General features: G+C 37.0%; 1 protein-coding gene across 7 annotated transcripts in view; it reads left to right on the top strand.

Annotated features, from left to right (window-relative positions):
- Nucleotides 1-12,495, top strand: part of ATG10 (autophagy related 10) — a 306,219-nt gene that overhangs the window by 229,927 nt on the left and 63,797 nt on the right. For all 7 annotated transcript variants that reach the window (XM_032847333.1, XM_032847317.1, XM_032847308.1 and 4 more), the window contains one exon: nucleotides 574-712. In XM_032847333.1, the coding sequence (XP_032703224.1) occupies nucleotides 574-712 (139 nt within the window). The remainder of the gene's footprint in view (nucleotides 1-573; nucleotides 713-12,495) is intronic.

Genomic DNA, 12,495 nt, shown 5'->3' with positions numbered 1-12,495 from the left:
AAAGAAAACAGACTCATCTCAGGTTTTGAAATGTACCTAACATACTCAGCCTCTTGCAAAATAACTTTCTCATTCAAAATGGAACTGGGAATTGTTCCGCACACAATGAATCATCTTTTGGCAAGTACAATAGAATCTTTAGGGACATTTCACAGTCTCTTGTTCAATTGTTAGGATGTTTTTAGCTTTCACAGGTAGGGAAGAAGGTAGCTTGTAGAGCCATCATCTTGTTGCTAAAATTGTATAGTAAAGATTTTTCAGAGTTGCTGTTGCAACATACCTTTTGCTCACCCCCCCCCCACTTTTCCTTCCTGTTTCTTTACCCAGAGCTGCTTTGTCTCTCAAAAACAATCTGGAATTACTTAATGTTAATGTTTTCTGGTTTTACTATTTACCCAGGACTCAAACATTAAACATTAGTGTTGGAAACTCCCTTTTCCTTACCTCATAGTCCTATATTTATTTAACTGTTATTTTGCCAGAAGAAACTCTCCTCTTTCCCTTTCTGTGCTAATGTACTCATTTTTTTTTAAACTGACAAACACATTTTGTTTTTGTTTTGCTTTGTTTCAGGAGGCTCTAGAACTACCCCCGGATGATTTTGAAGTGACTGAGACCACAGCCGGAAGTGAAGTGGTTAAATACGAGTATCATGTCTTATACTCCTGTAGCTACCAAGTGCCTGTGCTTTACTTTAGGGCAAGCTTTTTAGGTAAGACCATGTCGCTTGCTAAATGTAAATTCATAACATTTACATATAAGGCAGAAAGCAGATTTAGAAAATTATTCTTGAGAGGAAAAAAAAAATAAGAGTTAAAAATAAGAAAACTGTGGGTGAGGTAAGGTTTTACCAGTAAATTTTCTCATGCTTTAGAAAGAGTATCAAGACTTCAGAGTGAATGATATCATCCCAGCCTTAAGTCTGATCTTCAGATTCTTGGCCTCCTGCCCAACGTTGACTAAGTCCCCTGGCCCTTTTTCTTTTCCTTAAACAAGTAGGAACAACTTAAAGCTACAATGTTTGTGTACTTCTAACTTTACAGTAAAAATGTCTTTCACTCTTAAGTGATTCTGTTCATCAGAAGCTCCCATGCCACCTTCCCCAAATGCTAATAATGATTTCACAAACTCTTTATCAAGTAGTTCAAGCTACATTTAAAAATAGCACGAACATTTCCTTCGGCCATCTATACATCTCCAATGCCGTAGCTTCCTGAGATGCTGTTACTCAACTCATTCCCCTTGCCAAGAAGGTGGAACACCCTGTCTCCTCTGAGGCCTTGGCTAATAAAGCTTATTTAATCAGCAGCCACATGGAGTTCTCACCCTGTAGTGTGGCAATGACTCCCCCTTCTCATCCTCTGACTAAACCGGGTCAGCACTGCAAGGCCCTGCCTCCTTGGGCACAGGGACTACAGGAGCTCCCTCCCCAGTCCATCCCCTCTCCCATTTCTCCTTTTCTTTCTGGCTTTATCTGCAGCATTTTGCATTTTGAACAGCCTTCTAACTTTTTCTGAATAGCTAAGACATCTGAATTTAGCCAGTGATATTTTATTTTTAATTAAAAAGTAGCTTAAGCTGCTTTGAATGTGTATTTGGTAGATTTAATCATTTGCTGCCTTATATTGTTTAATGGTCTCTAATTTTGCAGTGTTGGCTGTTTAACAAGCACTTAGGATTTAAAACACAAGAACAAATTCTCATAGACTCCCTGGTGGGAAGATTTTAATCTGAGGTGCAGTTCCTAAGAACTGACAATTTGGGGTAAATTTTCAACATGGGACGTGGGGAATTGAGGACACTGATAGTTACTAATTCACAGGCTCTTGCTGCACATTTATCCATATGATTATTATAGCCTTTAAAACACTCACTTTATTGTTGTAATTCTCTTTGGTTTGGAGCCCAGAGGTTAAAGGAGGTTTATTGTCAGTGAACTCTGTTATTCTAAAAAGTAGAAGGGGATACATTTATTTACCATGGGGGAGGAGATATTTTTCTTGGTTTTGGTTTGCAGTGGCTCTACCTGGTACTTTTCTAGACTCAAAGACACATTCAAGGCTGCAGGTAGAGGAAATAGGACACTACTTCTTCAATACTGTACTTTCCTATAATTAGTATTCACCATAAGCAGTTAATCACCAGAGAAGAGCTCCCAGAGACAAAACAAGTTGTTTAGCTTGTCAGCATTAGGGAATCGGAGGTGTTGAAACATGACTGCTTCTAGCTGGAAGTGGGTCTTGCCGAGGCTGGTAGACGAGCTCATACGTGTACTTTGCTCTTATGTGCCAAGAGCTCCCCTTACAGTACGGCACAGTAATTGTTCCTGCAAGTCCAATTATATTTTAATGAAATTTGTAGACTTCCTAGATCTTTTCTTTATTATGGCTTTCTATTCCTTAAAAAAAAGAGAAGAGGAAAATATAAAAAAACAAATACCCCACTAGCTTTCTTGGATCCTATTTATACACTTACAAGACACCCTTTATTTATGGCCAGTAAAAGAAAACCCAAACAAGTCATTTATTTTGTGTGGCAGCATTCCTCTTCTTCTCTCCTCCCATTCTAGGTTGTGTGGAGTGAGCACCAGGGATTTTTAAATTCCAGAATTCATTTAATATTTACTCAGGTACATTAAAATATCTAATTTAATTTTTCCAAGCATACTGAATGCTTTCTTACGGAGAAACATGAAAAATGATTCTTTCCTTTATCATTTTCTAAGAATTTCTTTTCTCTTTTCTACTAACTTAACCTAATGATGTCCTAAAACATGTTTTGCCCTTTACTCTGGAGTCATAATTTTTCATTTATTCCCCTTAATCTATTCCCTTTTTCTGTGATATCTGATTACTCTGGCCGTCCATCTGTTTGTTAAACAGATCTCTGTCAGTGTGGTGAATGGATTCCTAACATCTTCCTCTTATTCCAGGTCCAGATTTTTCTTTGTCTCATTCTAACAGAGTTCCGACCTAGAAAGAGGATGATTATAAAAATTTCTTGCTTAGGGGTCTTTTTTGTTGCTTCAGAAATAGTTCACTTAGCCCTGTTTTTGACAGATATTTAGAATTTCTTCTGCATTTGATTGTTAGTAAAAAATTAGTTTCTCTGCTCTGCTCTGATTTTCTTCTGCTACTTTTTTATTTTTTTTAAGCAAAGCAATTAGTAGTAGTAATTCCCATTTAAATTGACATGACCTTTTCTTTTATCAACTGGTTTAGATTCCAGAAGAAATATTTATTGTGTTTCTTGAAATACAAATCTGTTGAATTGTGATTACTTCTTATTTCTCTATATTGGCCAGTGTCTACCAGGCAAACTGTGGCCTAGGACTCAGCTGACTTGGCACGTGCTCCTGTCACTCCCATGTCATATTTCATACCACATCATTTCACATTATATCACATATAATGTCGCAGATTTCACTATAACAGAATTATTTGTTTGCTTGTCCCCATTAGAGTGGTAAGCAAGAACATGGAGCTGTATGGTAAGAAGAGGAAGGAAGGAAGGAAGGAATGAATACCAATAACCTGCAAAGTGACAAGCTTTATTCATGGTAGTGTGTGTGTGTGCGCATTATACATATATGACATTTGTTATTTTTCTTACTCAATTTGATGCCCACAGTATCTGCTGTGATATAGTATCAACAAGTATTTATTGAATAAACCAATGGTGGGGAATTTCTAACCATTTCTGCATACAGCCCAAAGATGGAAACATTGTGATGGTACCTTATTTGAACTGCTCTGATGGCTTATAAGAAAGAGACTGATGTTGTTGTCTTCAGGAAGCTCAGTAACCAAAACATCTCTATATCTTTACTCTTTAGTTTGATACTTCTCATAGACTGCAGAAGTAGTTGACTAAGGAAAATGGCGAATCTTGAGTCCTTAAAGGGTGGGCATCCAAGCTAGCTGAGCAGCTGCCCTGCTTCCATAAACACGTATTTTTATTCGATCCTGGAAGGCTCATAGCCAAATTGCACCAGCATCCTGCTGCTGAGTACCTCTCCTTCCTACTACTTGGACATTTAGGAGCCCGATTCCCTCGGATTTAAAAAGAGAAATAAATCCTTTCCAGTATTCTTTTTCCCCCTAACTGCTTTTGCCATTTGAAGTTTGAAGGAAGTAATGGGACTCACTTAATACCATTTGTTACCCCTCAGTGGGTAAGAGGTAACTACATTCCTGTCCAGTAGTAATAAATAGCTTATATTCGAATGATGCTTTATATTTCACAAAGTCCATTCTCACTAAACACTGACATCTTCAGTGCTCACTGTTTCCAAACCCCCTCCAACTGGTTTTGAAGCACACTGTTTTTAAAAAGTATTTGTATCTTGCAAAAGGCTTTGTCTATTGCCCATCATTCCAGCACACTTTGTGTCCCATTTTTCTTTTCTGAGGACTTGGTTTTGGTCAAAAACTGGTGGCAAGTGTTAGAAATGTAGTAAAAAACTCAGCTATGTACATAGTGTCTGAGGGCTTCACCAGAGTCCTAAGCTTACATAGTTTTCCCTTTCGTTACAACTGGAGATTTCTATATTTATTTCAGCTTGAATTCTGATTTATTCCTGCCCTGTCTTTCTTCTTTTCCTTTGTTCTCAATCTCTATTGAAAAATAGACCAAGTGGTTCTTCTCATTTTCAAAATATTTAATTCTTTGGCTGACATATGGGTTCTTCTTGGGAACTGTTTTGACATATTTCTTTAATTAGTCAGAAGGGCTGCTTTTGAATAGGGAAGGCAACATTTCTTCCATTCAGCAACTGAATGTCTGTTCTTTCTGGAGATCTATTCTATTATTGGCCCAGGAAGTAAAAGTATAGAATTAAAAATGTAACCCAGATATTTCATGTGGAAGATTTGTCCATTTGTTATATGCGTAAAGGATGTTCATAGAGGAACGGGGAGAAAGAAATAGCCAAAGAATAATTATCTCTCAAAGGCAAACCGCGATAAAGGCCAGCATAAAGGAAGAATAATGGAAAGTTTGGACTTAGAGCAGTATATAAATCATCAAGGAGGAGGAAGAAGAGGCTTGTTCCACATGGTCTAGAACAAGAGGAAGTCTTTGGAGTGCATAGAAAAGATAACAGGAAAACAGAAAGATGAAGTTGGAGGAAGTCAGAGAATAAAAGTAAAATATCCACAGCTCTGTCCAACAATTTGCGAGGGAAGGTAACAGGTTGGCTTTTCTGAAGAGTCTGGAGAAAGCACTGGAGAAGAGGAGGAGGGTGAGTGCCAAGCTATAAGGCTGAAGAGAGCATGGTGTATTTGGAGAACAGTAAAAGCGAGTTTGGAGTAAAGGTGTCTTTAAGATGAACTGTGGACGAAATGTTTGGAAAGATATGCTGAGATCAAATTATGAAAGTGATGATGGGTTAGAAGGGGTTGCCAGCACAGTGAGAGTTAAGGTAGCTTGTTAAACAGGAAAGAAAAGGTGGGTTATAGAGGTCCTTAAAGATTGAGGCAAAAATGATTCTAGTTAATTATTACAATGAGCAGAACATAGAAAATGATTTGAAACATAATTTAATTTAGAGCCTTATTTGATTGTAGAGAAACTTTCAAGAAAGTTCATATGTGCCACGTAAACTTATATAAAGTTATGATAATGGAATGGAACATGAATTTTGGTACATTAAAAAGAGGTTCTATGGATTGAAATCAAATTTAAGAGCAAATAGTGAAAGTTATTAAGAAAAATAATAAAAATTATTTTACTAATATAAAGCTGCTCAAATTGGAAAATCCAAACAATAGAGGAAATTTAACAAGAATTACTTGTTGAACCATGTAAATGTTTTGAAATAGCATGGGGAGTTAAGATGCTTGTTTAAAACATATGACATGGGAATAAAATCCCATTGAAAAATCAAGTCCTGGTTTAAAAATATTTTAAAGAAAAAAAAATGCTAGAGAAATGTGAAACAAAACTACTGGGAGAACTAATTAGCCAAAAGGTTTATTCTAACCTGTGTTAGTGCAAAACATCATATATACAAAAAGCTACAGATTTTAAATGGATCCAAGGCCAGGAAGAGGACATGAAAAGGTAAATTTACTTTCTTACCCGAAAGAGAATATATCTTAGCTTTCCTGGATAAATGAATGTTTGTGTTGTGTTCCATAAGGAAAAAAGATTTCTTTGCTTACTCTTGGCAAAATGGTTCCTGTTTGAAATATCCATGGGGCACCAGGGTGACTCAGTTGGTTAAGCGTCGCCTTTGGCTCAGGTCATGATCCCAGGGTACTGGGATTGAGCCCCGCTTCACTTTGGGCTCCCTGCTCAGTGGGAGTCTTCTTCTCTCTCTCCCTCTGCCCCTCCCCAGCGCTTGTCCTCTCTCTCTCTCTCTCTCTCTCTCTTTCTCTTTCTCTCGTGCTTTCTCTCAAATAAATAAATAAATAAATAAAATCTTTAAAAAAAATAGAAACATCCATTAAAACATATATGAGTGCCTACTGTGTGCAAGTATAGAAACTCATTAATCTGTTTCCCAAATCTGCTGAAAAATATCACTGCTCCACTTGAAACCAGATTACTGCACTTCTCCTTCTTTAAAGTCATCAAAGCAGAGCATTTTAAGTCCATATATCAGGTGCCCCTAATAATTAGACCTGACCATGACAAGTAGAAAAGGACTTATGGGAAAGGTAGAACTTAGAGGCAACTGGATACCTTAGAATGATAGGATTAAGGAATGTCTACCTTCCTTTGGCTTCACTGGTGAAAGCGGGGCTCTGCCTTCTACTGATTTTGGAATTTCTCTCCCACACTGGAAGTGTGTTTGGATACTGAAAAATCAAACATCTGCGATGTCTTCATCTACTTGGTACTATAAATGTATATGAGTTTTTAAAATTATAAATTGTGATTTTTTAAAAAAGATTTTATTTATTTATTTGTCAGAGAGAGAGAGAGCACAAGCAGGCAAACTGGCAGGCAGTGGCAGAGAGAGAAACAGGCTCCCCCCAACCCCCACCCCGAGCAAGGAGCCCGATGCGGGACTCGATCCCAGGACCCTGGGATCATGACCTGAGCCAAAGGCAGCAGCTTAATCGACTGAGCCACCCAGGCATCCCATAAATTGTGATTTTTAAAATCATGACAATTCAGTATTAAGAGCCATAACAAAGGTAAAAAAAAACTGCTGCCGGGCAGAGTAGATTGGTGGTTGCCAAGGTTCTGGGCAATAGCAGAAATGAGGAAATATTAGTTAAAGGGTACAGATTTTCATTTATAAGATGAGTAAGTTCTAGGGATCTAATGTACAGCATGGTGTCTGTAGTTAACAATACAGTATTGTACACTTAAAAGTTACAAAGAGAGTAGATTTTAAATGTTCTAAACACCCCCCCACCCCCCCACACACATAAATGGTAACTATGAGGTGATGGGTTTCATAAGTAACATTTTGTCGTAAATATTTCCTACAAGATTCATGTATCAAATCATGTTGTATACCTTAAATTTACAGTGTTATATGTCCATTTTATCTCAATAAAGCTGGGGAACAAAACTGCTACCAAGGCTCAAAGAACAGAGATTTTCTTGAGCTGGACTGATCAAGAGAGACCATGGCTGGACTTGGGATTTGTCCATGCAGTGATGAGCGAAAGGGCAGGCCAGCCTAGCAAGAAACCCAGGAAAAGGCAAAACTCTGGATGCTCCTAGGTTAGGCAGTGTTGGTGGAGAACTACTAGTGACAACAACAGCACAACTAATACGTGTGCATTGTTTTAAATGGTTTGCAGAGAGCTTCTGGGTACACAGACGTTGAGTGTAGTGGTGAAAGTGCAGGGTTGGGAGCCAGAATGCCTTCCTTCTGATTCCTAGTTGTGCTACTAACTAGCTGCATGTCTTTGGGGCAATTATGGAACTTTCTGTTTTCTTTCATCTGAAAAAAAAAAAGCTGAGATGATAGTAGTAGTAGTAGTAGTAGTAGTAGCAGCAGCAGCAACAGCAATACCTACCTCATAGAGTTTTGAGGTTTGTGAGCTAATATATGAAAAGAAGTAGGGCTTAGCATATAGTAATACTATATGTAATACTAGCTGTATTATGTATTTTGATCCTCACGGTAACAGTGTAAGGTAGGAGCTGTTATTATCTTTGTGCACGTACATAAAATCTGAGTGCCTGATGGGTTAAATGATTTATTCAAAGATACATAGAAAACTATGTGGTTGAGATTCACTCTTCAGCCCATTTTTTTTTAACTGCATGATATAGTAACCAGAAATTCAGAAAACGTACAAGTTAACTGATGTCATATGTAAGTACAGAAAAGTTGCCATAATCTGTATTTTTGGAATTTTCATTCAGATTTCCTGAGATTAATAAAGATATAAAGTGCTAAAAATGTATGTAGGCATAAATAAAAATTACAGAATTAGGCAGCATAGTATCTGATATGAATGTACATGAACAATTAACACTCATTTCGTGCCACAATGTAATTTTCTCACTGAAGCAAAATGAATTTTCCCCTTTGGTGGAGCATCATCTCTGCCTTACTGTGGAGTATGACATGAATTTTTATATCCTTCAATTTTATATCCATCCTCTCTTGAAGACAGTATATTGAATAACGACATATTGCACTGTGAATAATCCACCCTTTCCTTTTTATTTCTAGTGACCACATTCAGAACGTTATTTTTAAACTTACCGTAGATAAGATATATTCTCTATAATCTTCATTTTAGGACCATGCACAGTAGGATAAAGGTGACTTCAGCATGCCTGCCCTAGAGTTAGGTGGTACCAGTGAAATCTCTCGCTGTTATTTGATTCATGAAAACTAATAGCCTTGAGAAATTTAATTTAGAGAGCTACACATTTTGAGTAATATATAGATTACTTGACATGTAGGTTATTATTCAATTGAGAGATTTTATATGAAAATTGTTAAATTAAATGCACTGGCAGTTGCTAAAGATTGTACTTTTTAATTATTCTATTTTTCATCCAATGTCTCTTCTTCTTTTAACGTTGACAGACTAGGTCGCTGACAGAATATTCCTTTAGTTCAAATGTGTGTTATCATTCCTGAAGATAGAGGCACACAGTAGGCATTCAATAAACACTTATTAAATGAATGGGCTTAATTTACCATACTTACTTTGTGGGTTGCTGCTGAAATTATTTCAGCTCCTGCTTCAATTTTTCAAGTAGGCAGGGGATTTTACTGAGCTTCTCAGCCTCAGTGTGATTAATGAAATTTCTAAGCATGTTAAAATTGGTGCTATCGAATATCTTGGGTTTAAAACTAGAGAGTTGTTGATTGAGTATGCTTATGTCACCTCTGACTAAGGCCAGACAGAAAAAAAATAGACCCTCTTGGCAAGGTTTAAAGTTTCTGATTGAAGATACCTTCAACTGAACATGAAGGCACATAATAATGTGTTTCATGAGCTTAACCAAGTATTTGTTTATGTCCACAACTTAATTTTAAGTTGAAGTTTTGGGTCTTTGGTTTTCATAAATAGATTTAAAATCACAAAGTTCTTCAAGTTTCTGCAATATTTAATCTCTACTTTTATGGCGTGATTTTTTAAATATATTTGATGATCTCCGTTTAATGGTTTCAGTGGAATTTCTGAAGGTTCCATTTGGTTTTGAAATAATTAGAATCACAATCATATTTTGAATACATTTTATGCATCGATAGTGTATGATACGGTTTTGGAGATATTGCTGATTAGGTCAAAATTTTTTGTTTTAGCATAAAAGATCATGAAACTAGCTTTTGAATGTCTTTGATTGTAAGGCATCAACTGTGACTGGGCAAGTCAATGTAAAGATGTAGAGAAAAGAAGCCACATCACAGTCGTTATTGTCATATCTGTATGTGAGAGAAGAAGCTCTATTAGCCAGATCATCTCCAGTGTGGATGGTCAGCGGAAGCTGGAGAGATTGGCACTCTTATCAGAGTAGCTTGCACAGGACTTGTTTGATCATCATTAACACATGCATTTTCTTTTTTTAATACATGCATTTTCAAACAGTCTGTAAATGCATTAGAGAATGCAGTCACATCTATTCACTTAGAAAACACTCTTCTCTTTCTAGCAAGTGGGTAGCACTCTTACAAAAATGCATGTAGGACCATGATGCATCTTTTTATGTTTGAACTTAATATTTTTAACTCTGTAATTATCTGTTATTCTAAGTTGACCAGATCATTGTTTTAATTCCTGTATTGTAAGATGTTAACTTACATCTTGTAAATTTGAGATTATCTGAAAACACGTCACACACCCTCAATTCTAGCATCAAATCTGATGAAATACTCTGTTGCATTTGTTCTGGGTCTTTCCACATTGTTGTTAGTTGCTGATTATTGCATTTTGTATAAATGGTTCCAGCAGAGTATGCAGGGTTTTGACAGTGGTAATATCTGAACCCCTTACTTACTCCACCCTTAGATTGTAGGCTGAAATATTTTAAGGAGTAAAATTAAAATCATTATTGATGGCCAGATATTAAACCCAGCATTCTTCTCTAAGTCTTCAGAGCCTTTCTTGGTCTTAGAGGAAATAAAGTTAAGGAGGGCATCCTTTCATTTATCATTTGTTCAGTAAATATTTATAAAACATTTGCAATGTATGAGTGGGGCTTGGAACTACACTGTACGGCTGCAGTGATGAAAGGACAGGTGCAGTCTCCGCGCTCAGAGGCTGTAGGGAATGGCAGAAAGGACACTGAAACTTCAAGTCCAGCTCTAGTGCAGTCATGAATTGGCTGCATGATTTTGGCTGATATATGTTTCTCAAGACCTTGGTTGCCTTAATTATACCAGCTCAAACATTTTATTATCCTACAACTTGATTTCTTGTTAACATCGATGTCTGAAAATTATTTCGAAAGCATGTCATCTTTTTATAATTGGATTATTTGGTTTACCATCTGACATTAAAGTACCTAAGATCCTATTCCCCTCTTCCAACATCAGCGCGTACACACACACACACACACAGACACACACACATGCGTGCGCATATTTTTAAGATATGTAGAGCTTATCTTAAGGACAAAGTTTGGCCCTGCTCTGTAAATGTGTACAGAAAACAATATAACACAGATACTGAAGGCAGCTTGGTTTTAACTTGTACCTAAACATGACATTCAAATGTTAATTGGATGAATAAATCTTGTTCATTTTACAGACATGGAAATGTCAATGGAATAAAACTATTTATCACAAGATAATGGTCTCCTGCCGCCAGATAAATGCCAAGATGAAAATACTTATTGAAAATGTATCAAAATATTCAATTGCTATTTATTAAAAATAAAGGTTGAGGAAAAGTTCAGCTTTTCAGGTCAAACATGAGAAATGCCCTGCCTCTAGTATTAGTATATCATCAAACACAATGTGCCTGGTGTAGAAACATGAGAAAATTCCAAGAAATAGTGGTCTATAAGTGAATCCTTTAGCTTTATAATATGAGAAGTACTGGAGTGGTGCAGTGGGGCCTGGGAAGAGATACCTACTAGGTATTAAGCTCAGACTGTGTCCTTGGCAGTTTTGGGTGAGTGCACTGATGCAAGCCCATTCACATGCACAGGATTTGAGAAGGATAATTATACTCATTTATAGGTAAACTTGAAAGCCAAATAACTTGCAGTCACAGAGAGTAAGTGCCGACATCAGAATTCAAACTCAGCCCAGGCTCCAAGTCCAGTGCTCTTCTACAGTCCACATCTTTACTTAAATTCCATGAATCTGAGTACAATACCTTTTGCTTGGTGATGGGGGGAGGGGTTGGGGTACATTATTTCCCCAAGTTTTATTGTACCTGATGACCAAATACTTCTTTGGGTCTAATGATTTGATATATTGATGAGCTAGCTTGCTTGCTTGCTTTCTTTCTTTCTTTCTTTCTTTCTTTCTTTCTTTCTTTCTTTCTTTCTTTCAGTTCTCAGGAGTGAGAGTACTGTAGTTTTGTTTTTTTTTTAAGATTTTATTTATTTATTTGAGAGAGAGAGAGAGAGCCAGCATGAGTGGGAGCTGGGAGTGGTTGGGTTTGGGAGAGGGAGATTCAGGCTCCCTGATGTGGGACTCCATCCCAGAACCCTGGTATCATGACCTGAGCCAAAGGCAGGTGCTCAGCTGACTGAGCCACCCATGTTCCCCCTTGATGAGCTTTCTTTAAATGCTATTGTCCACTTGCCTAAGGGAGCACCCCCCTAAGCTCTGAGCACTTAATAGCTCTGAAGGGCCAAGTAGCATTAAATTCTAGTAGTAAGACCATCTTCTGTCCAGGGGTTTCAAAGTCTTTCGGTAATTTCTTCTTTGTACTTTATTTTACAATATTAGATGTCTATTTCTCTACTTGTGCCATAGTGGTCTTCATAAAATACACTATTTGGATTGCTATGAATATAGGTGAATTGTTGTGATTGTTATAGGTTAATTGTTGAATTGCTTAAAGAAGGAAAAAGTGAATTATTGTTCGCTGTATGTTTTCCTAATGTCTT

Source organism: Lontra canadensis, unplaced genomic scaffold (assembly GCF_010015895.1).
Source record: "Lontra canadensis isolate GAN:19392208 unplaced genomic scaffold, GSC_riverotter_1.0 scaffold4, whole genome shotgun sequence".
NCBI classification, from domain to species: Eukaryota; Metazoa; Chordata; class Mammalia; order Carnivora; family Mustelidae; genus Lontra; species Lontra canadensis.
Note: the sequence above shows the minus strand (reverse complement) of the source record. Positions and strands in the feature narration are given on the sequence as shown.